Source organism: Perca flavescens, chromosome 21, assembly GCF_004354835.1.
Source record: "Perca flavescens isolate YP-PL-M2 chromosome 21, PFLA_1.0, whole genome shotgun sequence".
Taxonomy (NCBI): Eukaryota; Metazoa; Chordata; class Actinopteri; order Perciformes; family Percidae; genus Perca; species Perca flavescens.
In genome coordinates, this window is record NC_041351.1 from 24,146,096 (window position 1) to 24,168,598 (window position 22,503).

At 41.3% G+C, this 22,503-nt stretch overlaps 3 protein-coding genes across 10 annotated transcripts in view; 2 read left to right on the top strand and 1 right to left on the bottom strand.

Moving 5' to 3' along the window:
• Positions 1-267: 267 nt before the first annotated feature.
• On the bottom strand, positions 268-2,199 carry LOC114548282 (transcription factor Adf-1). Its single transcript, XM_028568133.1, has 3 exons — positions 1,941-2,199; positions 1,483-1,664; positions 268-714 (listed from the first exon to the last, which is right to left on the bottom strand). Exons 1-3 carry the CDS (start codon positions 2,089-2,091, stop codon positions 286-288), a joined length of 762 nt encoding a protein of 253 aa, XP_028423934.1. The 5' UTR covers positions 2,092-2,199; the 3' UTR covers positions 268-285.
• daglb (diacylglycerol lipase, beta) lies at positions 1,318-17,308 on the top strand. 4 transcript variants are annotated; one of them, XM_028568129.1, is made up of 16 exons: positions 1,318-1,494; positions 4,141-4,288; positions 4,422-4,573; positions 5,152-5,326; positions 5,435-5,702; positions 5,899-6,021; positions 6,964-7,091; positions 7,811-7,937; positions 8,075-8,158; positions 9,874-9,951; positions 10,065-10,145; positions 10,912-11,039; positions 11,470-11,538; positions 12,634-12,706; positions 13,838-14,091; positions 16,176-17,308. In XM_028568129.1, the coding sequence occupies exons 2-16, from the start codon at positions 4,194-4,196 to the stop codon at positions 16,369-16,371; spliced, it is 2,031 nt and encodes a 676-aa protein (XP_028423930.1). In that variant the 5' UTR covers positions 1,318-1,494; positions 4,141-4,193; the 3' UTR covers positions 16,372-17,308. The 4 variants fall into 4 exon arrangements, with proteins under 4 accessions (XP_028423930.1, XP_028423931.1, XP_028423932.1 ...); XM_028568130.1 differs by having other exon boundaries at positions 1,318-1,483; XM_028568131.1 differs by lacking the exon at positions 4,141-4,288 and having other exon boundaries at positions 1,318-1,485.
• Positions 17,309-18,101: 793 nt separating this feature from the next.
• The window catches only part of spag9b (sperm associated antigen 9b), a 45,569-nt gene continuing 41,167 nt past the window's right edge, over positions 18,102-22,503 (top strand). For 3 of the 5 annotated variants that reach the window (XM_028567040.1, XM_028567039.1, XM_028567042.1), the window contains exon 1: positions 18,104-18,879. In XM_028567040.1, the coding sequence (XP_028422841.1) occupies positions 18,580-18,879 (300 nt within the window). In that variant the 5' untranslated portion in view covers positions 18,104-18,579. Of the gene's footprint in view, positions 18,880-22,503 lie in introns of all 5 variants that reach the window. The other 2 variants (XM_028567041.1, XM_028567043.1) reach the window with 2 other exon arrangements.

Sequence of the window (22,503 nt, forward strand, 5' to 3'; positions counted from 1 at the left end):
GCACAGTATCCTGGATCCATGAAATAACTGGCCTTTAAAAAGAAAAATCTGCCTGCCTCTATGGGAATTTAACATAGGGGTGTTTGTTGCCAGTGGTTTAGACATCAATGGCTGTGTGTTGAGTTATTTTGAGGGGACTGCACATTTACACTGTTATACAAGCTGTACACTTTATACTTTACATTGTAGCAAAGTCTAATTACTTCAGTGTTGTCCCATTAAAAGATATAATGAAATATTTACTAAAATGTGAGGGGTGTACTCACTTTTGTGAGATGCTGTATATTAAGAGTCCTTTGTGTGTGTGTACAGGTTGTGCTCCTCGAAAAAATTAAAAATGAGGTTTTGAACTCTGTTCTCCAATTGAGGCAGGAGATGTGGTGGCACCATCCTGAACTTGTGTTCTATGCATTGGCAGGCCACTGCAATGAAGTCCGGTCTGCCCTCCGCAGACATTCTGTGAAGCGCTGCGTCTGTTGTGCGCATCAGTCCCATCAACGTGTCCGCCAGCGAATCACTGTGAGATTTCCTGCTGCGCTTTGCAGGAGGCCTTGGCGGGCTTCCAGCTGACGTGCTGGTGCTGGTTGACTCAAAGTCTGGCTCCACCAAAACAGTAGATTCTGCAATCGGCGGCTCAACAGCCATCTCATCCCGGTCGTTGTCCAAGTCATCAACAGGGGCGCCTGAACTGGTGTCAGTAGAGGCCGGTGGTTCCTTAAAATAAAAAATAAAAAATCATAAGAGTGGATTTAATGTCATGGAATCAATGCATTCATAACAAAAGCAGCACAAATCTCCATATTTATACAGTAAAATTGTTCGATTGTCAGTATGGGTGTAGTCAATGATGTCATCTACTGAAATATGGCAGTCATACCCTGGAAAGTCCTTTTATAGCACTTTAAATTGCAGATTTGACGTCATTTTACCCTAGAAATGTGGGACTTTTACTTCCTAAAATCTCCAAATTTATACCGTTTAATTGCTTGATTTTAAATATGGGTGTAGTCAGGCAATCCATCTGGCGGAGTCAGGTTAGTCAGACGTGTCCCCTGAAATAAATCGTTGTCTGGAATTATTCATTGTTAATGTTGTATTCTTGTAAACTCAAACTATACATTCCTATTCACATTATTTGTTTTGTATAAAGGACAGACACAGGTTACATATGTTTTACTTCTGGTGAATATAATCCATTAATCTAGTTTTTGTATGTACATTGTGTTAACACCTTATTTTGAAAACCGGAAGTGGTCCCATGTGTATAATCTCGCTAATTTCGCTACTCGGATCCACAGACTGTATATTAACAGTCTATGCTCGAATCTGGGCCGTTTGAATGCATTTAGCACGCGTACCGGTATAAGAGCGCACTACAAAATTTAGTGTCGGCTGATTTGCTCGCGGAGATCCGAGTGTCGGCTGGCTTGGACAGCAGTCCAAATGAGTACTATTTAACAATGGGACAGCGGAAGTTCATACCGTGTGAGTGAGGTTAAGTCCACTTTCTTTGCTTTTCGTATGCGGTTCCAGAAACCGTAACCTCCGCAATATCCACCGCTGTCTGGGAGTCTTGTCTGTCCCAGAACTTCCTGAGGGAGAGAGCTTGCGATAGCGGCAAAACTGTGTTCGCAGGGAGTCCCACTTCTTCTTCGTCTCTTTCTCTGAAAAAGTTTACAGAGCAGGAGTTCTATTTAGTGACAGCACACCAACCTACACAACAACACAAACACTCAGGCAAGGCCTGCGTTTATCGAGATCACATACACTTACGAGGCAGGCTTAATGTCCACACACATCACAGGCTATTTCGATTAATAAATTAAGGCAACGTTTCGACCCTGCGGTCTCTTTCCTGTCTTTCGTGCATTCTGCCCTTTTTCCTACACGTTGCGCGAAGGTGGGACGTACACACAATTAGACAGAAGAGAACATCTTACCTGATATATTTATTTTCTCCGTGATTTGACGCCAGCAGTCTCTCTTCACTTCTCGATTAGAATAGTTCTTTTCAGATACGTTGTACAGCGGCGGCCTCTCCTCGATCATGTTGATCATCACCTCTTCGAGTGCTTCGGTCCACAGAGTCATGGTGATCCAAAAACCCAACAGAAATCCAATCCAATAATCAATAATCAATATCCAGACTGTCCGACGACGTCCGACGGCCGATAATCGGGTTGGTTCGACAGAGACCAGTGAAGCACTTTTCCGGTGAGCGCTGAGCGTTACTACGCAGCCTCAAACTGAGCTTGACGACGTAAATGTGACGTGAGCAACCTGTCTGAAAAGTTTTAAGTCTTCTGGTAGCTGTGCCAAGAGAAATCACAATCATTCCCAATCTTGCAGAGATGGAGAGCGTAGGTATATGTAAGGAGATAACATAGGCACAGGCTAATTATTGCTAACTAAAATGCTAGTTAACATTAATAATTAAACTAAAACAGCTAACGTGAGTCGAAACTACCTGCGAGCTTCTCCTGTACTTTACGGTAATTGATCTACTGTGCGACAGAAAGTCAAGTGGTTATGACACAATTGTTAGCCTATTTTTACAAAAACGTCTGCTACGGAGCCATAACATGAGATACAATGTAATGGAGCCTTTTATACATTGTCGTGTTTCTTTAGAAATAAACAATGGACAAATAGAGTCTTTAAACGCTTCAGATGTAAAGTTATTCGCTGTCAAAGTGACGCCAAAATGAATGGCAGTCAATGGAATGCTAACGGCGGGTGATAGCTTGTTAGCTAGTCTCACCATAGACGGTCATAGATATATACACAGACGGTAAGCTGACAGGTATCGTGCCAAGGTACTTATCCCCGCCAGGATTTGTATCCCCTGGCCACAAGAGCGCGCGTGCACTCTTTATTCAAAATCATTTCGAATTCACTTCTTAAATGGAACAAATAGCGACGTGGAATACTTGACAGGATTTTCCATAATAACAAGGGTCTCATTTATCTACATAAATACGTTTATTTGTCTGTTGCATTTAGGCGACGTGTAAATTGTTTAATGCTTCGTTTATTATTGTGGATTAATCGACAGTGTTTTCCAAAAGTTCCATATTGGCATGCACCTTAGCTACATAGGCCAACCGATAGTGAGTCATGCAGGTTTATGAACAATAGTTTTTCCTCGTCTTTGCTAACCCGTCCCTCACTGCCCTCTAACGTGATTTCTGTTATCATTTAATTTAGTTTAATATGGCTTTTCAATTAACCGCTTTGTTCACTTGTCTACCATGTAAGTTACAGAAGGGATACACAAAATATCAGGCCGTTTTTTCACCTGATATAATATCCCCTCCCCTAACATGCAAAGGTCCTGTCCTCATCATGTGTGTTATTTTCTGACTTTACCAGGTCATAATAAACAACCTGAGATAATATGGAGATGTCTGCTGTTTTCTAGCAATAGTTAGATTATTATATTATTATATATAGGAGTACCTTGGCACGACACCGGAACTATTGTACGGTGGTCTCTGTTGCATCAGGGTACCACCAGCGGACGGACACGTAGTTGTCGTTTTCAAACAAACCCTTTCTCAATTTAGCTATGCTTATTGTTATGTACTTTTTTTTAAACTTTTTGTATCAGTAACGTTAGTTATATACTAACATGTTGATATATTAGCGCAACGTTAGCTAAACAATGGTAGTGTTTGTGATACGGGATTACGTTAGCTAGCTTTTTTTTAGGTATGGCTTTAGAGTATTTTTAGCTAACGTTAATATTTTTAGCTAATATATGCTAGTCACGCAATAGTACGATTCTGCTAGCTGTCGTCAACCGCATTAGCTACATCTAATATGTTCAAGCTTTGTGTTGACACGTCGAAAAACGCAACACTGTATATGACATCTAAATTTTAGCTTGGTCTTAACTGTCCTCAAATGAGGTAACGTTAGCGGATGCACACTCGCCCAATACTCCTCTAACGTTAGCGTGTGTAAGGGTTAACGTTAGCTAGCTACACGCCAACGTTAGATGTTACAAAATCATTTGGGCTATATTAAGCAACGCAGGAAAGTGACGTTTGAGTTGCCAGCCAGTGTAGCTACTGCTTTGGCGAAGTCAGGCATGACTTGAAGTGTGCATTGCTCCAGATAATCCTGTCACCTTTGCAGTGGTAAAAGGTTAATTACCATCGGTGGGATATTTGGTCTTGTTTACCTGCAAAATGCCTGGCCTCGTGGTGTTTGGTCGGCGGTGGGGGATCGCCAGCGACGACCTTGTTTTCCCCGGCTCCTTTGAACTGTTCGTCCGTGTGCTTTGGTATGTTGTTTACCTTCATGAATGTCCGTGATTACACAGGACTTTTGTCACCTGACGTCCAGCTATTTAAGCATAATGACAACATGTAAAATGAGTCTGCTCTTGTCATTCTCTGCTGCTGTTTTCTCCTTAGGTGGATTGGCACCATGATCCTATTCACTTATCACAAGGGTCATTTTGATTGTAATGGGAGAGGAGTTCTTCACAGCTATCTGGTCGGACTGTTGGTTGTGCTGGCGCTCATCATCCTGTCACTTTGTGCTATTGTCTACGTCAGTGCCCAAGGTAAATCAGGTTGTGGTTTATCAGGTCTCCAGAGCTTCTAATAATCAAATAAGTTATACCTTATTTACATTTAAATACAAAGATAACTAGACATGGACAACCTTTGCAGGAGTTGAAATCCCAATGATTTTCTGAAAGCATTTCACACAATTTTGCCGTAAGCAGCAATAGTGTCGAAATACAGCTTATTCCGTAAGACCGTTGCTGTGCCACACAACACACTGTTTAAGAAAGGGGTGGTAAACAATTTAAAACAAAGTTCACTAAATGTAACTCCTTCAGTGCACAGACAACATGTACACAAGTGGCATCATATTATGCCTTCATATTGAAAACGGCTTTAAACTTGCAAACGGCTTAATTTTATGGAAGCACTGCTCTTCAAAAGGAGGAAGGAGACACATCTGTATATTGCTTATAACTGCTCTGATGAAACATTGATGGTACAACTTCTAATCATTAGTTTACTCTGATCAACCTCTGGATTGCAGCTCATTAAACATCCACTTGTAACAGGTGTAAAGCACAGTTGCGTAATTGTTTTGATGATTACACAGATGTCTATGATTTCTTCACAGGGACTATTACAAACCCCGGCCCACGGCGCTCTATCCCTGCGCTGGTGTACCTGCGAGCTATCCTGTACATCCCTGAGCTGGTGTGGGCCTGTCTGGGAGCTGTCTGGGTGTCTGATGACAGCAAAGGCTGCGATCCCGCCACAGTGGGTGCTGTCATCACAGCAGTGGTTGCTAGGTACAGGTCGTTTAGGGTTACGAGTTCATAGTTTCATCATTTTATAATTGTTGAATGTTAAAGAGGTTTTGATTCAGCATCTTTTTTTTTTGTTCTGTGTCACAACAGCTGGATCATCCTGCTGTTCACTGGGTTGGGCGTGGTATTTGTGTTTGACCCGATGGGGAACCCCCGTCCTCAGCCTGCTGCCGTGGAGCCGCTGGGAGTAAGAGACCTGCAGAGCAACGAGGGCACCCAGTTCTTCTCCACGGCTCGCTCTCTGGCTGTCAAGGTGTGGGAAAACAGGCTGCGGCTCCTGTGCTGTTGTCTGCCGCAGGACGAAAGCCACCGAGCAGCGTTCTCCAGCATCGCGCAGCTCGTCGGTGGATTCTTCTCTGTAAGGGACACTTTCTCTCTCTCTCTTCTTTGTGCTGTCCTCTACATCTAGCAGTTAGAGGGTTTGTGCGTTCAGTCAGATCACATAATGGAATACATCAAGAAAGACTAAAGCAAATTGTGTTGGTGTAACATATACAAGAACTGTCTAGTGGTATGATGCTTTCCGGTATGGTGCTTGTGTGTGTGTGTTGCAGGACACAGACCTGGTCCCCAGTGACATAGCAGCTGGTTTGGCTCTGCTGCACCAGGAGCAGGATAAAATGGAGCAAAGTAGAGACCCAGACGTCATGGTCGATCACAGCCCTTCCTCTCCCATCGTAAGTACCGGAGTCTGTCGGTCACGTAGGTACTGTAGACCTAAAAGCATTAAAACGCAGGTCTTTCCATTCATTTTGAATGGGGGTAGTGGGTTTAGACTGATAGACTAGATACCGCGGGGAGGGACACTCAAAAATACGCAGCAGGTCTTGCGGCAAAAAGTTGAGACTGACTCAACGCAATTGAGCTAAGGTTCGAGGCGGTGTGAGAATCCCGTACAGTAAACGGGAAACATTGCTAACTTTATCACAAACACAAGAAAGTTTTGAAACACTATAAGGGTCAAAAAAAAAAAAGGAAACACTAGGGCTGCTCCGTCTTAGTCGACTAATCGGTCGTTTTGGTCTTAGTCAACTTAGATTTCTTTAGTCGATTAGTCATGTTTGATGCTTTTTTTTCATGCTGAATGACTTATTTCCAAGAAACGTACGAGCACATCTCTGGTCAACACAAGAATTAAAGTGGCGCTTTTGCATGACTCTTTGCGGAGAAACTCAGATTTACAGATCTGTTGATTAAATCAACTAATCGATTAGTTAGAATTGAATGAGTGTTAGTCGACTAGAATTTCTTTAATCGAGCCCTAGGAAACACAAGCACTGAACTGCCCGGGAGTCTTTTTAAATGGCTGAATGTTTCATGCAACAACGAAGCACTCGCTGTGTCTCGCTCGTCTCTTCTTTCTCTACTGTGAAATAAAGCTGCCTTCAAGTGCGGTGGGAAATGTTGAAATCTATGCACGATCTGATGGAAAATAGTTACTGTGAAATATAAAGTCTAGTGCTTAGTTGGGGGCGTTTAAGAATACAACAGGACGTCACACAAATGGGCCGTTTCAGTGGCACTCCCCCCGCTGTGAACCCTGCCAGATTGCTTTTTTTCGGTGTGAATGCCCCGTTAAACAAAATGTTTCTTCTTGTATATCTTTTAATGTTTTAAAGGGAGAAGATATGGAGACAGAGTTGGAGAAAGCAGCTCACTGTATGCGATTTGCTGCAGCAGCCTATGGCTGGCCGCTGTACGTTTACTCCAACCTCCTAACTGGGCCCTGCAAACTTAGTGGAGACTGGTAAGATCTTTGCTTATGTGTGTTAATCGGGTGTTTCCTTTTTTAGGATTTTTTTTTTTTTTCGTTTTTTTTTTTTTTTTTTTGCAGTGGGAGCAGGTCTGTCCGAACAACCTACACTTAGAACGGACCCACCGCGGTGACGTTTTTGGTGGAGCTGTTCGTTTTATAGTCGACTCGGAAGAAAGTGAACACATCAACAGTATGTGGAGTTAAACTGGACGGGCCCAGTAACCTCTGAATAGTTCTACTTGTTGTTAAATTGCAATGCGAGCGGCAGCTAACGGGTGGGGGTGCATTATGTCGGCAGGATCATTTAAAAGGCAACCACAACTCAAAGATTTTCGGTACAGCCCTATTTCTGATACCGTGGTGGCAGAAATTTTGCCATGGTGGGCCGCCACTACAAAATCAACATAGAGGAAACACTGGGAACCTGTCTGATAAGTCACAAGACCATTTAGGTTCGGTTAACACCTGCTGACTGAATGTAGCAATGTGCTGTCCCAAGAAGCATCAACAGTTAAGTTATTTGTTTCTTTCTCATGAAAAAAAGGTTGCATTGTCTCCTGCTTCTAGAGAAAGGTGTTTCAGAAACATCCAAAAGCCAAATACTCTTGGGACAGCAGATAGTCTGGCCTACAAGGTTACAAACTACAACTACAAACTTAACAACTTGATCCCGGTTCTGATTCAAGACAAACTGTGTTTGTGCGTATCAGCTGTAGAGGTCGTGCAGCCGAGTATGAAATCGTCGGAGGGGACCACCTCGGCTGTCACTTTACATCCATCCTGCACAGCACTGGTTTGCAGTACAGAGACTTCATCTACGTCAGCTTCCACAACCAGGTAGGAATTTCACTAGTTGCTCCTGTGAGGAATACTCCATATGTTCAAAAAAATGTCCCTCAGTTTCAGCTGCCTGCACCTGTCCAACAGTCTCAGTAATTCCAAAGGGTCATACGTGTGTTCTCTCTTCGTTACAGATCTATGAGATCCCCTTCTACGTGGCTCTGGATCATAAGAGAGAGGCTGTTCTTGTGGCTGTCCGAGGAACACTGTCACTGAGGGTGAGTTGGGACTCTCATCTCCCTTTTTTGTGAATTGTAGAGCATAGAAAATACGTTAATAATACATTTATTTTATATAGCGCTTTAAAAGGTACTCAAAGGCACTTTACAAAGTAAGAAAAAGAAAAAGAATTACAAGATCAGTACAACAGAAATAGATATTCAGTCCTTCCAGTATTTTTGTGATTGTTGCGGGCAAAAATCCTTGATTATGCGGCACGTTTTCTTAAATGCGCTGGAATATGCTGGAACTTGCGAAAATTGTGGGAACTTGATGAAAAACAAGTGATTCCCCCAAAACCCTGCTTTTACGTCACTTCATAACGTTCCCAGGGCAACAGGGGAAAGTGGCTGCTCTTGTGTGACGTAAACGCAACATTTTTCAACTTTCTGCTAAGATATGGGACTTTTTTTGCAACGAAAATGCGGGGATTATGAAATCATGCCAGCCCTGCATATTTTGCGTGGAAATTGGCAATTTGTGCGGCGTATTTGAAAAAATGCGGCCCTTGCATAAATATGCGGACTTTGGCTGACTATGCATTGAATTATGCGATCGCATAATCGCGTTTTTCTGGAGGGACTGGATATTAAAAAGGTGAAGCAAAGCAGCATAGAAGCAGGATAAAAAAAAAAAAAAAAAAAAGCAATTCAGTGAGTACGTGATGTGGAAAGTCTGAGGTGTTGGGGGAGCGAGTTCCAGAGGGAGGGGGGCAGCAACGGAGAAGGCCCTGTCCCTCCCCAAGTTCGGTGCTTGGGGCGAGCGAGAGGGGAAAGGAGGTTGGCGTCCGTGGATGTGAGGTTGCGGGTGGGAGTATGACGGTGCAGGAAGTCAGAGACTTTGGAGGGGGCGAGGTTATCAACAGCTTTGTACGTGATGAGGAGGATTTTGAACTGGATTCTGTGTTGGATGGGGGAGCCAGTGGAGGTCTAGGAGGACCGGAGTGATGTGGTCTCTGGTCCTGGAGTGAGTGAGCAGACGGGCGGCTGAGTTTTGGATATATCGTAGTTTGCGTATATATTATATTTTCATAGCGATCTTAGATGATTGGGGTTCTGATTTGCGCCTTTTAATTTGTTCGAGGGAATGAACATTTGCAAAATGTATTACCATGAAAGTCTAAAATCTACTTTTATACAGTATTTCCTCCTCTAGTACTATAAATCAAATATGAAACCCGGAACCATGAACTCAGTCTGTCCATTGTGTGTACATGGAAAAAGGAACAGGATTATTATTTTTTTTCTCAGTATTACCATCAGTCTTTCTGTACAACTGCTTTTGTGTGTTATACTCCTGCTTCCTCTTTTCATTCAGAATCCCTTCCCTATTTGTACAGATGACTCGCTAACTGATAGAAGAGTGTCGAAGGGGACTGATAAAAATATAGGTGCCCCTTGGTCTATATCTGATGGCATGCGATGTGACCATTCCTCTAAAGAAATTTTAAAATGACTCTTGTTTAGAAAAAGAAGACATGAGTGTTGTAACGGAGGCATGTGTATAAAGAGTATCCACCCTTGTCTACATATAAAGAAAGTGAAAGATTTATTGAGGTGATTTGGTTGAAACATACTAGAATCTTTCTGCTTTTGTCCTAACATTTGATTTCGATCAAAGCATTTCGTTCAACAGCCAAAGATTTTGATTCTTCTGATACGAGGCCAGTCAGATTTCCCAGTTTATTGTTGATTTTTCGGTGTCTGTCCTGCAGGATGTCCTAACAGACCTGTCTGCTGAATGTGAGAACCTGCCTGTAGAAGGAGTCTCTGGAGCCTGCTACGCTCACAAGGTGAATGCACATTTAAACACAGAGCTCTCCACCTGCTTTAAGTAGAAGCGTTTCATGTGTAACGTGTGTTTCAGTAGAGATCAGTGCTGCTGCTTTGTCCCTGACTCCTGCAGGGCATGTGCCAGGCAGCAGGTTACATTTACAAGAAGCTGGTCACTGATGGCATCCTGAACCAGGCCTTCTCCATTGCACCGGTAAGAAATGCAACGGAGGTTGGAAACGACATTTCAGCCAAAGAAGGTATTTCCTTTCAGTTAGATACCTGCTGAAATTGTACTTATGGGACAGGGTTACAGGGATGATACAGTTGAAAAATACAATGCTGGATTGCATTGCTCTTCCAATAGTCTCGCTTTGCCAGACCTTCCTCCACACGCTGCGGAGGAGGTCCTGGCCAGTCCACGCAGCATTCCGAGATGGGAGGAAAACGTGCTCTTCGTTTATTGGCATTTCTTTAAACCAATCACACTCGTCTTGGGGCGTGCGCCAAGCTCCGCACGGAGCCGCTGCAAAATAACCTCGGGAAGGAACTCGTTTTAGTGAAACGTGTACATTCAAAAGTTGTTTTAGTCATGCGAGAGAAAACTCCGATGTAACAGATAGTCTAGCTAGCTGTCTGGATTTACCCTGCAGAGATCTGAGGAGCAGTTAACCATAGTCCTCAGAAATCAACCGGAGTTTAAAATTCCAAAACAAAGGAAGCGGACATCGGTGAAAATACATGCTTTCGGCGGAATTTCCTGAGGCACCAGAGCAATCTCGAAAGTGGCTTAGGATATAGACTACTCTTCTGATTTAAAAAAACAAACAAAAAAAACCACTGCTTTCTACTCAGTGCACTTCCATGAAGAATATCCTCTATATACCGTATTTGTTAATCACTTATTGTCAAGAAATAACATCAGCTTTGCAGAAGTAATAGCTCATGAATAATCCTCTAATGTGTTTCTGTGTTTGTAGGAGTATAAACTGGTCATCACAGGTCACAGTCTGGGTGCTGGCACAGCATCACTGCTAGCTATCCTCTTGCGCAATTCCTTCCCCACCCTGCAGTGCTACTCCTTCTCTCCGCCAGGGGGACTCCTGAGGTAAGGAAGACTGTACTGTAACACTTTGGCAAGTGCAACCAGCTGAGGGTGGATAGAACTGGGCTGGCCTCCTGGTTTTGAAGTCAAAGTGTTAATATTAATTCAAAATGCTCGTAAGCCACCTAGTCATTATGAAAGTGTGTTGGAAATGGATACAGGAGTCCAAGATTTTCTTTGTTCCTATTAGACATGTATTATCAAGATGAATAACGATTGCATGCTTAAAAACGTATGTTTTAAATGTTAAATTATAATTGAGGTTTGTTTTAAAAAACTTTTGTCTATCTTTGAGCCCTAATTATGAGCCCTTACAAGTATGATTTTACAGGTCTGACTTAGCATTTGCAATGTATGTACACATATAAAGTACGATGTTAGTTATTGGACTGATCTAACTATGTTTTCTGTTCTTTGTTTTATCTATATGCAGTAAAGCCTTAGCTGATTACTCCAAGGACTTTGTGGTCTCGGTTGTGCTGGGAAAGGATTTGGTACCCAGGTTAGACTGATGTTTTTTTTTTGTGTGTGTGTTTTTACATAATATACTTCTTAGCCTTTTAGATGCTGTCTAATCAAAGTTACAATTCATGATTAGGGCTGTCAGCATTAACGCGTCTCTCGTTAATGCTGACATTAATCGTGTGCACCAAAGATTTTTTATTTTAATTAATTAATTTAATCTTTGCTACGAAGCATAGGCGCCGATTTCGGTTTTCCTCCGTGGGTGCTCACGAGCGCACGCCCTTAAAAAAAGTTTAACTGACACGTAACTGCGATCAGCTTCGTGGGAAATTAAGAATCAATGCCACCGACCTAGCCAATCACACTATGACAGACGCTCCACTTAGCACCAACTGCAATGTTTGATTTTTAAATGAATGTAGCCTTTATAACAATGTAGCCTCTAACACATTTATTTTTACATTTTTAAAAAGCAAGCTATATTCCTGAAGACGATTGTGTTTACCTCAGTCTCGTTGCACATCTTTTGATTTATAATAATCAACTAAATCTAAAAGTCAAGTTCATGAAGTAACTTTCTTTGCATTCATTTGATTCCCAATCAAGATCCACTGGTAAGAATTGGTTTACATTGATAACACAGACTTAAAAAACAGTTATGAAATGCAAAATAATAGAATTTGAATCATGTGATAAAACATGCGATTAATTGGCATTAGCTATTAAAATTCAGCGATTAATCGCGATTAAGAAAATTAATTGTTTGACAGCCCTATTCATAATATATACATATTTTATGTTAATACTGGTTAGAGCAGTTTTTGTTTTATGGAGACTTTTTTTTTTTTTTTTTTTTTTTATCTGTGGAACACTGAAGGTAAATATATGTTTGTGTTAGCAGTAATGCAGCCTCTTGTCTTTGAAAGGCCAATATGAATGTGCTGTGGTGTTGGCCAGACTCTTAAAGACTACTGTGTGATGGAGACTATATTTGGCTCTACCCTATTATTACAGGCCCAGAGAAAGAGAAAATGAGAGCAACTCACACGCTCCTTTTTCCTTCAGTGTTTTTCAAAAGTTATGTTTTTTCTTTGCATAATTCCCTCTTATAATCAATCTTCTTTTTGTACAGATTGAGCATTCCCAATATGGAGGATCTGAAGAGAAGGATTCTTAAAATAGTTTCAAACTGCAATAAGCCCAAGGTAAGAACCATTCAAAGCACTGACATTGGCACGAGATGTAAGTCTCTTTTTCAATAATGTACCTCCTTTGAAATATGTATTCATCCATTTGTAGCAAAAACAACGCCTAGCTATATAAAGGGGCACAATACATTTTTGATTGAACAATATTGTAACTGAAAAACACTCAAATGTTAAATTTTAAATATTCAGAATCACTACACTCATTCATTATTATAGTGTATAATTATTTTAGGAATTATGCATTAAAGGCCCCATGACATGGTGCTCTTTGGATGCATTTATATAGGCCTTAGTGGTCCCCTAATACTGTATCTGAAGTCTCTTTTATATCGACCTTAGTGGTCCCCTAATACTGTATCTGAAGTCTCTTTTATATCGACCTTAGTGGTCCCCTAATACTGTATCTGAAGTCTCTTTTATATAGACCTTAGTGGTCCCCTAATACTGTATCTGAAGTTTCTTTTATATAGACCTTAGTGGTCCCCTAATACTGTATCTGAAGTCTCTTTTATATAGACCTTAGTGGTCCCCTAATACTGTATCTGAAGTCTCTTTTATATAGACCTTAGTGGTCCCCTAATACTGTATCTGAAGTCTCTTTTATATAGACCTTAGTGGTCCCCTAATACTGTATCTGAAGTTTCTTTCTTTTAAATTCTCTGGGTGGGCAAAGCAGAGAAAGGGGAGGTAACCTTGCCCTATGACCTCATTGGGAGAAGATTCCAGATCGGCCCATCTGAGCTTTCATTTTCTCAAAGGCAGAGCAGGATCCCCAGGGCTCTGTTTACACCTATCGCCATTTCTAGCCACTGGGGGACCTTAGGCAGGCTGGGGGAATGCATATTAATGTTAAAAAAAAACTCCCTTTTGAAGTGAAATTTTCATGACATGGGACCTTTTTAAAAAAAAAAAAAAAAAAAAAAAATATATATATATATATATATATATATATATAATAAATATATATATATATATATATATAAAAAAAAAATCTCATGTACACCCTGCAGTACTCCAAAGTACCCCTAGGGGTACACGTCCCCCCATTTGAGAAACACTGTCTTAAGTCCCTGCCATTTAAAAAAAAAAAAAATAAAAATAATAATAATACTTTTGTGTGTGTTTCAGTACCGCATCCTGCTGCAGGGATGTTGGTACGAGCTCTTCGGAGGAGACCCCGATGACTTCCCCACTGAGATGGACAACAGGAGGGAGGAGGAGCTTAGCCAGCCACTGTTGGGGGAGGAGTCACTGATGATTCGCCACTCATCGTCCTATCAGAGCCTGGCGTCTGATGACTCACCTGCCCATACTGCTGCCCACTTACCTCTCTTCTTGCCCGGACGCGTTCTGCATATCACAGAAGATGGGCCGTCACGGAGGTCTGTCTACAAATACTATTTAATCTCTCAATTCCCTTCATAACAGATTTACCCTACATACGAGCTGATAAATAGGAATACTTGTTTATGTGCGCCCCCCCCCATACCCTAGTAGTGATTAGAACTAGAAAGTATACATTTCCCAACCTGGCTTAACAAGTTGTATAAGGCTGCATTCACACACATTGCGGCGGTCGTCAGATGGTGCGGCAAAAACGCAGGTCTTTTTTTCATTTTGAAAGCGGGTGGCTACAGCTGTAGGTGGAGCAGCGAGGAGCCGAAAAAAATTGCAGGGGCCTGCAGCGAAAAAGTTGAGACCGATTAAACTTTTGAAGAAACGCAACCCGATGTCACGCTGCCGTTTCCAATCATGTGTGAGTCCATTTTTGTCAGTCCCTTTCTGAGGCAGTGTAAGAGTCTCGTACAGTAAACAGGAAACATCACTGCCTCTATAGCTGCCACTAGATAGATAGATAGATAGATAGATAGATAGATAGATAGATAGATAGATAGATAGATACTTTCTTTCTTTATTCATCCCAGTGGGGAAATGTGAGTGTCCAGCAGTTCACACATAAACACATTCCCATACACCACACAGTTCCCCATAATAAATAAATAAATAAATAAATACAATGCAAATGCATGCACAAGAGAGTGAAGCACTCAGACACCCAGGCATTTGTGTGCCAGCTGCAGGTTCCCTGCAACAACAAAGCACTGTCCCTTTCTCTGTGAAATGAAGCTGCCTTCAAGTGTGGTCGGTAATGTTGAAATCTATAAACAATCTGACGGAAAACGGTACTATAAAGTCTACTTGTGTTACATTGGGGGGGAGGGGAAGGGGGGTTAAAGAACACAACAGGACGTGACACAAATGGGCCATCCTTGTTCTGAAGTAGGGATGCACCCAATCCAGGATTCGGCTTAGAATTTTTTTCCCACCAAACCCTACGCTTGCACTGCGCTTGCTACACTGGTCGACGTGATGACGCCGCCGTTGATTACGGGAAGGTGTTTACGTAGGTGTAGCGTTCAATGCAGTAGGCTGTGAGAAAGTGAAAATGGAACTCGTGAGCAGAAAAAGTGTTGTTTGGTAGTACTTTCAGTCAAAAGAAGGCCATTCAAGTCCAGCTACAAGTTCACTTTGCAATGCCGATTGGTCTCATGGTGGCGAGGACCCTAAACAATACACAGCATGGCCACTGTTAAAACATTTGCGTATGAAACATCCGAAAGAATACGAGTTGTGCATGAAGGAATCTACAGACAGCAGCCAAAACTCAGCAACTTCAGGTACAGCAAAGGAAGGACAGTCACGGCTAAAGACTTTATGGGATGGGAGTAGGATTCGGTATTAGGTTTCAGATGCGGCAGAATCTTAACCAGTGGATTTGGTATATGGCAGAACCCCAAAAATCTGAATTTGGTGCATCCTTAGTCTGAATGTGCACTAACGGTGTCAACACAAGCAGTAAATGATGCGTCAACACACATTTGAACTACATTCATTTATTTCTCTTTAACCGATGCCTCAGCTCCTTTTAAACCCTTTTTGGTTTCAGGTTCAGTGTTTGAACAACAACAAAATCTTCTTTAGCTCTTCTAAGTTCCACAACTTCTGTTTGTCCTGTTTATATACAATTTATTCCAGCTGCTTTCAGTGTTTTTTCGTTGACACTTCTTACACTTTAACCTCAAATTCCCAGCTCAATTCATCACCTACGACTGACTTTTCTCCTTTCAGTGCATTCAGACTTTTATCTACTCTTCAGCTCCTTGCATCACATAACACTTAATTCAGTGCTTGCCATTGAACTTCTTTCAGCACTTCCATTTGAACCATTTTTTTCAGTAATTGTATTTTGTGCCACTTCAAATACAACTTTTTTCAGTATTTGATCTGTTTTGCTGGAAGTCACATTGACAATGCTAGCACACCTATATAACAACATATTGTACAACCTGAAAACCAGATGTGTATCAGTGTTGGGTGGAAAGATGCTTCAGACTCTTTTTGAAATGAGAATTGTGAGTTGGATTTGCCACCAAATTCCTTCTTTGTCTTTTTTTTCCCCCCTCAGATCCTGTTTTTCCCAGGTCCGGTACCGCGCAGACTGGTCCAATGAAATGGCGTTCAGGAGTGTTTTGATCAGTCCCAGGATGCTTGCAGATCACATGCCCGACGCTGTCCTCCGAGCACTCGACAGCCTGACCAGAGACAAGCCCTTCTCCCTCTGCCCGTCATCTTCAACCAACAGCCAGCACAATACTATCTGAATGTGATATAGAGACGTAACTCTTATGTCTGTGCTCCCTGGCTCTGCAGTATTTTAAACCCACCGGTTTGTATGTCTGATTTTCTCAACACCTGATACAGGACCATTTCAAATCCGTCATGCTCTTCATTTGCATCTCGTTTGCAGGCCCGATCCTAAAGCCCCCTTTTCTAACTAAGACATTTGGAAACTGGATTGTAATGCAATACATGAAACCATAGAGACATTGTGAGTGAGACTCCATGAAAACACTTGATCAGTTCAAGTGTTGGGGCACAAGTACAGTACTTCGTTAAATTGCACTTTTATTAATTTCATTTAAATAATTTGTTTCATTTCAGCTCTCTGAGTTACTCCATGAGGAACTTTATGCCATGATCTTTGAATGTGCTTTGTGTACAATATTTGATAGTGCTGCAGCTTTACTGTAATGTCGGTGTTTTATGTTTGTGTGAGTGCCGTAGGCCTGGCAGAGGCTGCCCCGTGGTCACTGAATGTGTCAGACGCTGTCTTCCTTATATAGGTAACTTTTACCTCAAAATGTGGACCGAAGCATTACGTCGTCATTGTATAGTAACTGTGGTTTGTCTGTCTTGTGTTTAATATCTTGATAAATCAGGGTGAACAGTGCCTATACACATAAATAAGTCACAGAAATGCTTTACAGAAAAATAACTGTGATGAGTGCACTGTGTTTACAGTAAGTTTCTGTTTCTAAATAGTGCATGGTGTTTGGCAAAATAAATGAAAGATGTAAGAGGTACAAAGATTGTACATTGTGTGGGAACCTGTTTACTTGCCATAGATATTACAATTTGTTTTCCCCCGGTAATATTTAATATTAAAGTTAAATCAATTGATGCCTGCATAACAATTTCACATTCCCAATTTGATTGCCTTGGACTCATTGATACGAATAAAAACTCTTGTGAAGCACATTCCATCCTTTGAATTTCTAATGGGATAAATACAAGTAGCTCTTAACCTCAGCAACAGCCACCTGTTGAACTGAATGCAAGCAAATTAGATTTTGAGGAAAATTTCATAAATAAAAAAAGAAAAAGAAAAAGGGATTAATCAGTTGCCCAAAGCCAAATGAGTCAATGGGATGGGCTGTACATATTTTTTGAAATTTCTCCAATGAATAGACCAAAGGATCACCCACAGTTTTTACTCTATCATCAGTCCTCTTTGGCATGTGACGTAAGCGCGACGTCCAGTCATCAGCACATGGCATCTTCAAGTGATCCTCGTTAGCTCCTATTTCCTAGCTCGGACATAGTACATTCCAGAGCGGATAGTCTGTAAAGTATCAAAGTGGGCTAAACAACACATTTCTACTTTTCTCTTTGAACTTATGTAAGAAATTAAATGTCTCCCACATAACTACTTTTTTGTGCTGCAGCTTTCGAGCTTTATAATGAAAGGGAGGAAATGTGTAGTAAGCCAATGACTAAAATTAATTTGAGAGGTAAATAGCCAACATGTGACAAAAATGGAACATTAAAATTATGAGAATCGCACATCACCCTTACGTCTGTAAAAAAAAAAAAAAAAAAAAAAAAAAATATAAACTGTGTGGATTTATTTAAATAAGTTGTTGATACGTCTTGTTCTCCGCCCCTCAAACGTCACATTGCAACTATATAATACTAGCAACGGGACACAACAAATTATTCTTTTAATTCGTTTAATGTTTATTGCCACTCACACATTTTTACAACATTGTAGTGCTTTAAATGTTTTTGTGTGCACTTTCAGCTTTGGCGTTTTGCAAAATTACACATCTGATATTCTGAATATACAGATACAGATAAATTACAATCCGATCCGTTCTTTCTGCAGTGTTTACTACTTTGCTATGTCGTTTAAATGCGTTCATCTCCATCTTTCCGACAGCACTTGAAGGCAGCAGCAGGAGCTCATCTGTTGGGCAGGAAAACTAATCAGGAGCCAACTAAAGACTTTTCAGTACTGCTAGCTACTCGGCTAGCAAGCTTTTAAAGTCAGCTTTCCGTACGACTAATTAATACAGACTCTGTTTTTTTAAGTACAGTCTGTCTTCTGTAGAGTACACAATATTCAAGCTATGTTTTAGGAACACCGTTTCTTTGCGCTGAAAGTAGTAAGGCGGACAGCCTCTGGCCAGCTGAAGCTTGCGGCTAGCTTATTCGTTAGCTGGGAAAGACGTTCAAGTGGAGGCAAGAAAATGGAGCTGGACGACGTAGTCCTGTATCAGGACGACTCGGGCAACTCTGCCATGATGTCCGAGCGGGTCTCAGGTCTGGCCAGTTCAATATACCGCGAGTTTGAACGGCTAATCCAAATATACGACGAGGACGTAGTAAAAGAGTTGATGCCGCTGGTCGTCGCCGTACTAGAGAACTTGGACTCGGTGTTCGCTGTCAACCAGGAGCACGAAGTGGAGCTGGAGCTGTTGAAGGAAGACAACGAGCAACTCGTCACCCAGTACGAAAGAGAGAAGGCACTGAGAAAACACACAGAGGAGGTGGGTCTGGTTTCACCACATCACTGCCAAACTAATTTATAACCTGGTTTATAGATTAGAGGCTCGTATTATGTGCTTTGGCATGGAACGATGAAACGCCAGACCCAATTCGGAAATCTGGCAGTTCACTTTTGGCGATGCTGATCAACTATGTCATGTCACATTAATCACGAATTAGCTATTTTTTTATGAAAGGCATAAACCATTATTTCATTATGCATATTTACAGAGCATTAGAACGAATAAGAATTACACTTTCTAAAGTGGTTGTTGATACTTTTCATGGCCCACTATCGGGCATTTTGCCGGAGGACAAATTGATGGAGTAGCAACTTGAAGTCTTGTGTTTGCATTTCCTGACTTCTTGAGTTTGAGAAAGAGGTTAAAAAGACCGCCCTGTAGCAGCCAGGTCCGATCATTTGCCGGAGCGCTTACTGTACTTTGGCCGTTCATGCCACCATGGATGCCAGCCTACTCCTGGGACCCACAGTTGCAGTTGATGCGCGCCACTTTAGTTTATCTTGAAAATCTCAACATTCATTCAGTCAAGGCTCCGACAAATGCAAACCAATGAGTTGATATCTTATGGCTGGGCAATATGTAGGAAATCAAATATCACGATATTTTTGACCAAATACCTTGATAACGATACCAAGATATTGTAGTGTTGACTATTGGTGCTTCCACAAAATATTTACACAATGAGTGATGAGTAATGAGTGGATATAATGATTAAGTGGGTAAAGGCAAATAATAGAACAGCTAGAACAGTCTGGTAAATTCAGAAAATGACATCACTTTATTGTAATGCAGCCTTTAAAACCAGGAAAAGACAACACTTATGCCATATTACGATATCCAAAATCTGAGACGATATCTAGTCTCATATCACGATATCGATAAAATATCGATATATCGCCCAGCTCCAGGATATCTCAACATTCATGCAGTCAAGGCTCAGACAAATGCAAACCAATGAGTGGTTTGTTTGTCCGATGGTTGCTTTCTGCTGTCTCCAAAATACAAATTTGAACCTCAGTGATCACATTCACATGACTAATGACAGTCTCACTGCCCTCTCATTTGAGCCAACCTAAATGACACACCTATTGACACGCTGTTCATTCCTTCGCCGCTTACAGTGCAGTCCGTGTTTGGATGGTGACAGGTTCACAGCTGTTATGGTGCTGCACTAGCACACTGGGTCTCAAACTTACGTGTGTGTTGTTTATGCGATTATTAAGTCAATAGAAGTCCTAGTTTTGTTCTACTACACTGCATGAAAGTTTGTGTTATAATGTATATAAAACGGTTACAATTGCACAGTGGTCATCCAGTATTAAATCTTGAATGTACAGACACTAAGCCTGTGTTAAATCCATGGTAGCAACAGGAACACTGATGAGATGAAAGCGGTTAGATCAACAGTGCTCTGTGCTTTGCTTTAGAAGCCTATTAGCACAAACTCATAACTCTCAGCTTTACTCCTCTACACACGTATGCACTCTTTCCTCCCGCTGTCATAACCTATTGTTAGATAGGAGTGGTTACCGTATGTAATAAGGTCCAAGGTACTGTAACTCCTGTTGCAGTAATCACACTAACAATGTGTAATTCGGGATGATATGGGTGATAATGAGATTGGTTGCAAGACATCTGTCATACAAACGCTGGTGTGCCAGAGAGCTGAAGAGTCCTAAAACTAAAATGTCTATTCCTGTTTCTGTTGGAATCATAAAATGTAAAGCTATTAGAAAAGGAAAAAAAAAAAAAAACATTTGTCAGAGAAATAGCCTTTTTTTTCCCTTTTCACCAGGTATACCAAACTAGAAGGCGGGCTGTGGTGTCTCCTCACGTCGCCTGTGTCTTGGCCAAAAATCTCAGTTTGTTCAAAAAGGGAATGTGGATATACTAAGTGTCGCTATGCTAGCTAGCTTGTCCATCTACCATGCTGTCACATAGATGGTAAAAAAGAATGGACGTTGCAGCGTTGAAGTCACCCATTGGTTTGTTGATTACCGTTTTAAAGCCTCAAGATTGGCATTTGTCCGTCGCCGTTTTGTTTTTGTAGTTTCTATCGATGACGTTTCATTTCCGGGATTGTTCAGGTGCTGCCGGAAATTCCGCCGGATGTCCATCACCTTTCGCATTTAAACTGGATTTATGAGGACTAGTACACATGTTCCACCAAAACAAGTTCCTTCCCGAGGCTATTTTGCAGAGGCACCGTAGCTTTGTCCGGCGCTTAGCGATTGTGATTGGTTTAAAGAACTGCCAATAAACCAGAGCACCTTTTTCTCCCATCCCCGAATGCTGTGTGGACTGTCCAGACCCTCCTCCCCAGCGCTGTGGAGGAAGGTCTTGCAACCATGTTGTTTTTTTGTTTTTGTTTTTTTGTTTTTTTTAAACCTGACGTGACCATATTTGGAAAAGAGGGTGGAGCTGGGGAGGATGACGCGGCTGAGCCAGTGTTGTCTATGGTTTCAACAGAGCTGTGCTAAGCTAAACGGGAAAGCGTGAAACGTGCAGATTTTTGTTATCTGGCAGTTTTGCCGGCAGAGGTACCTCCTTCATCTGCACGGCAGTACACGGAGCCAGTTTCCCTGAAGATAGGCTTGGTTGGCAATGTGCTACCGAACTATGAACAAGACATCTGTAGACCACCAAAATGTTCCAGTCAACTTTTGGGTCGGGTCTTCCCTGAGGCTTCCTCCCACCTGGACGTGCCTGGAACACCTCCCTAGGATCATAATTACAAAATGACGATTTTGCTGTATCGAAGGAGACTTGAAACTAGCGATTGAGGTCATAAACTCATTATAAAATGTTTTGCTAAGGTATTAAATTAAGTGATCAGTAGGGTCATTTCCCCATAGACTTCTATTAATCAATTAAAATTACATATTTTCTGGATTTGACCATTGTTGGAAACATTTGGGATAACAAATAAACAAAAAAATAAAAAATGTGTGTGTGTGTGTGTATATATATATATATATATATATACACACACACACACACACACACACACACTAAATACAGGTATAGTCTTTTTTTTTTTTTTTTTTTTTTTAAGACATTTGAATGCAGAAGTATTAAATATTATGTCTTTAATCCCAGCATAATTAGTGGTGGCCAACATGATTTAGACTGGAAAAAGATCAAACTATACTATACCAAACTATAAAAATAAAATTAATTTCTTAAGTTATGCGAGTCAGGATTAGAAAACTGTGTTTTCATGTGCAGTTTTTGCCACTTCTCAGTTGTTGACATTTAACTTGATCGTTAAATGTTGAATGACAAGTGCAGCAGGTCACAGAGCAGTGTGTTTTAATAATTTATGTCCTGTTGTAACATGTTGCTAAAGCTTTTAGATAGAGCGGTGCACTCGGGATTTCCCATTGGTGTGTTATGGGCTTTCATTTGTGAAGAGCTTGTTACCTCTCGCTACTGTGTGTAAAATACCTCATCCCTACACACACACACACACACACACACACACACACACACACACACACACACACACAGTATGCAATTTTTGAAACTTTTGACATCTTTAAATTACCTATTTAAAAGCAATATTGTGTGTGTGTGTGGTGATTTTTAAATGTAAATCTTACA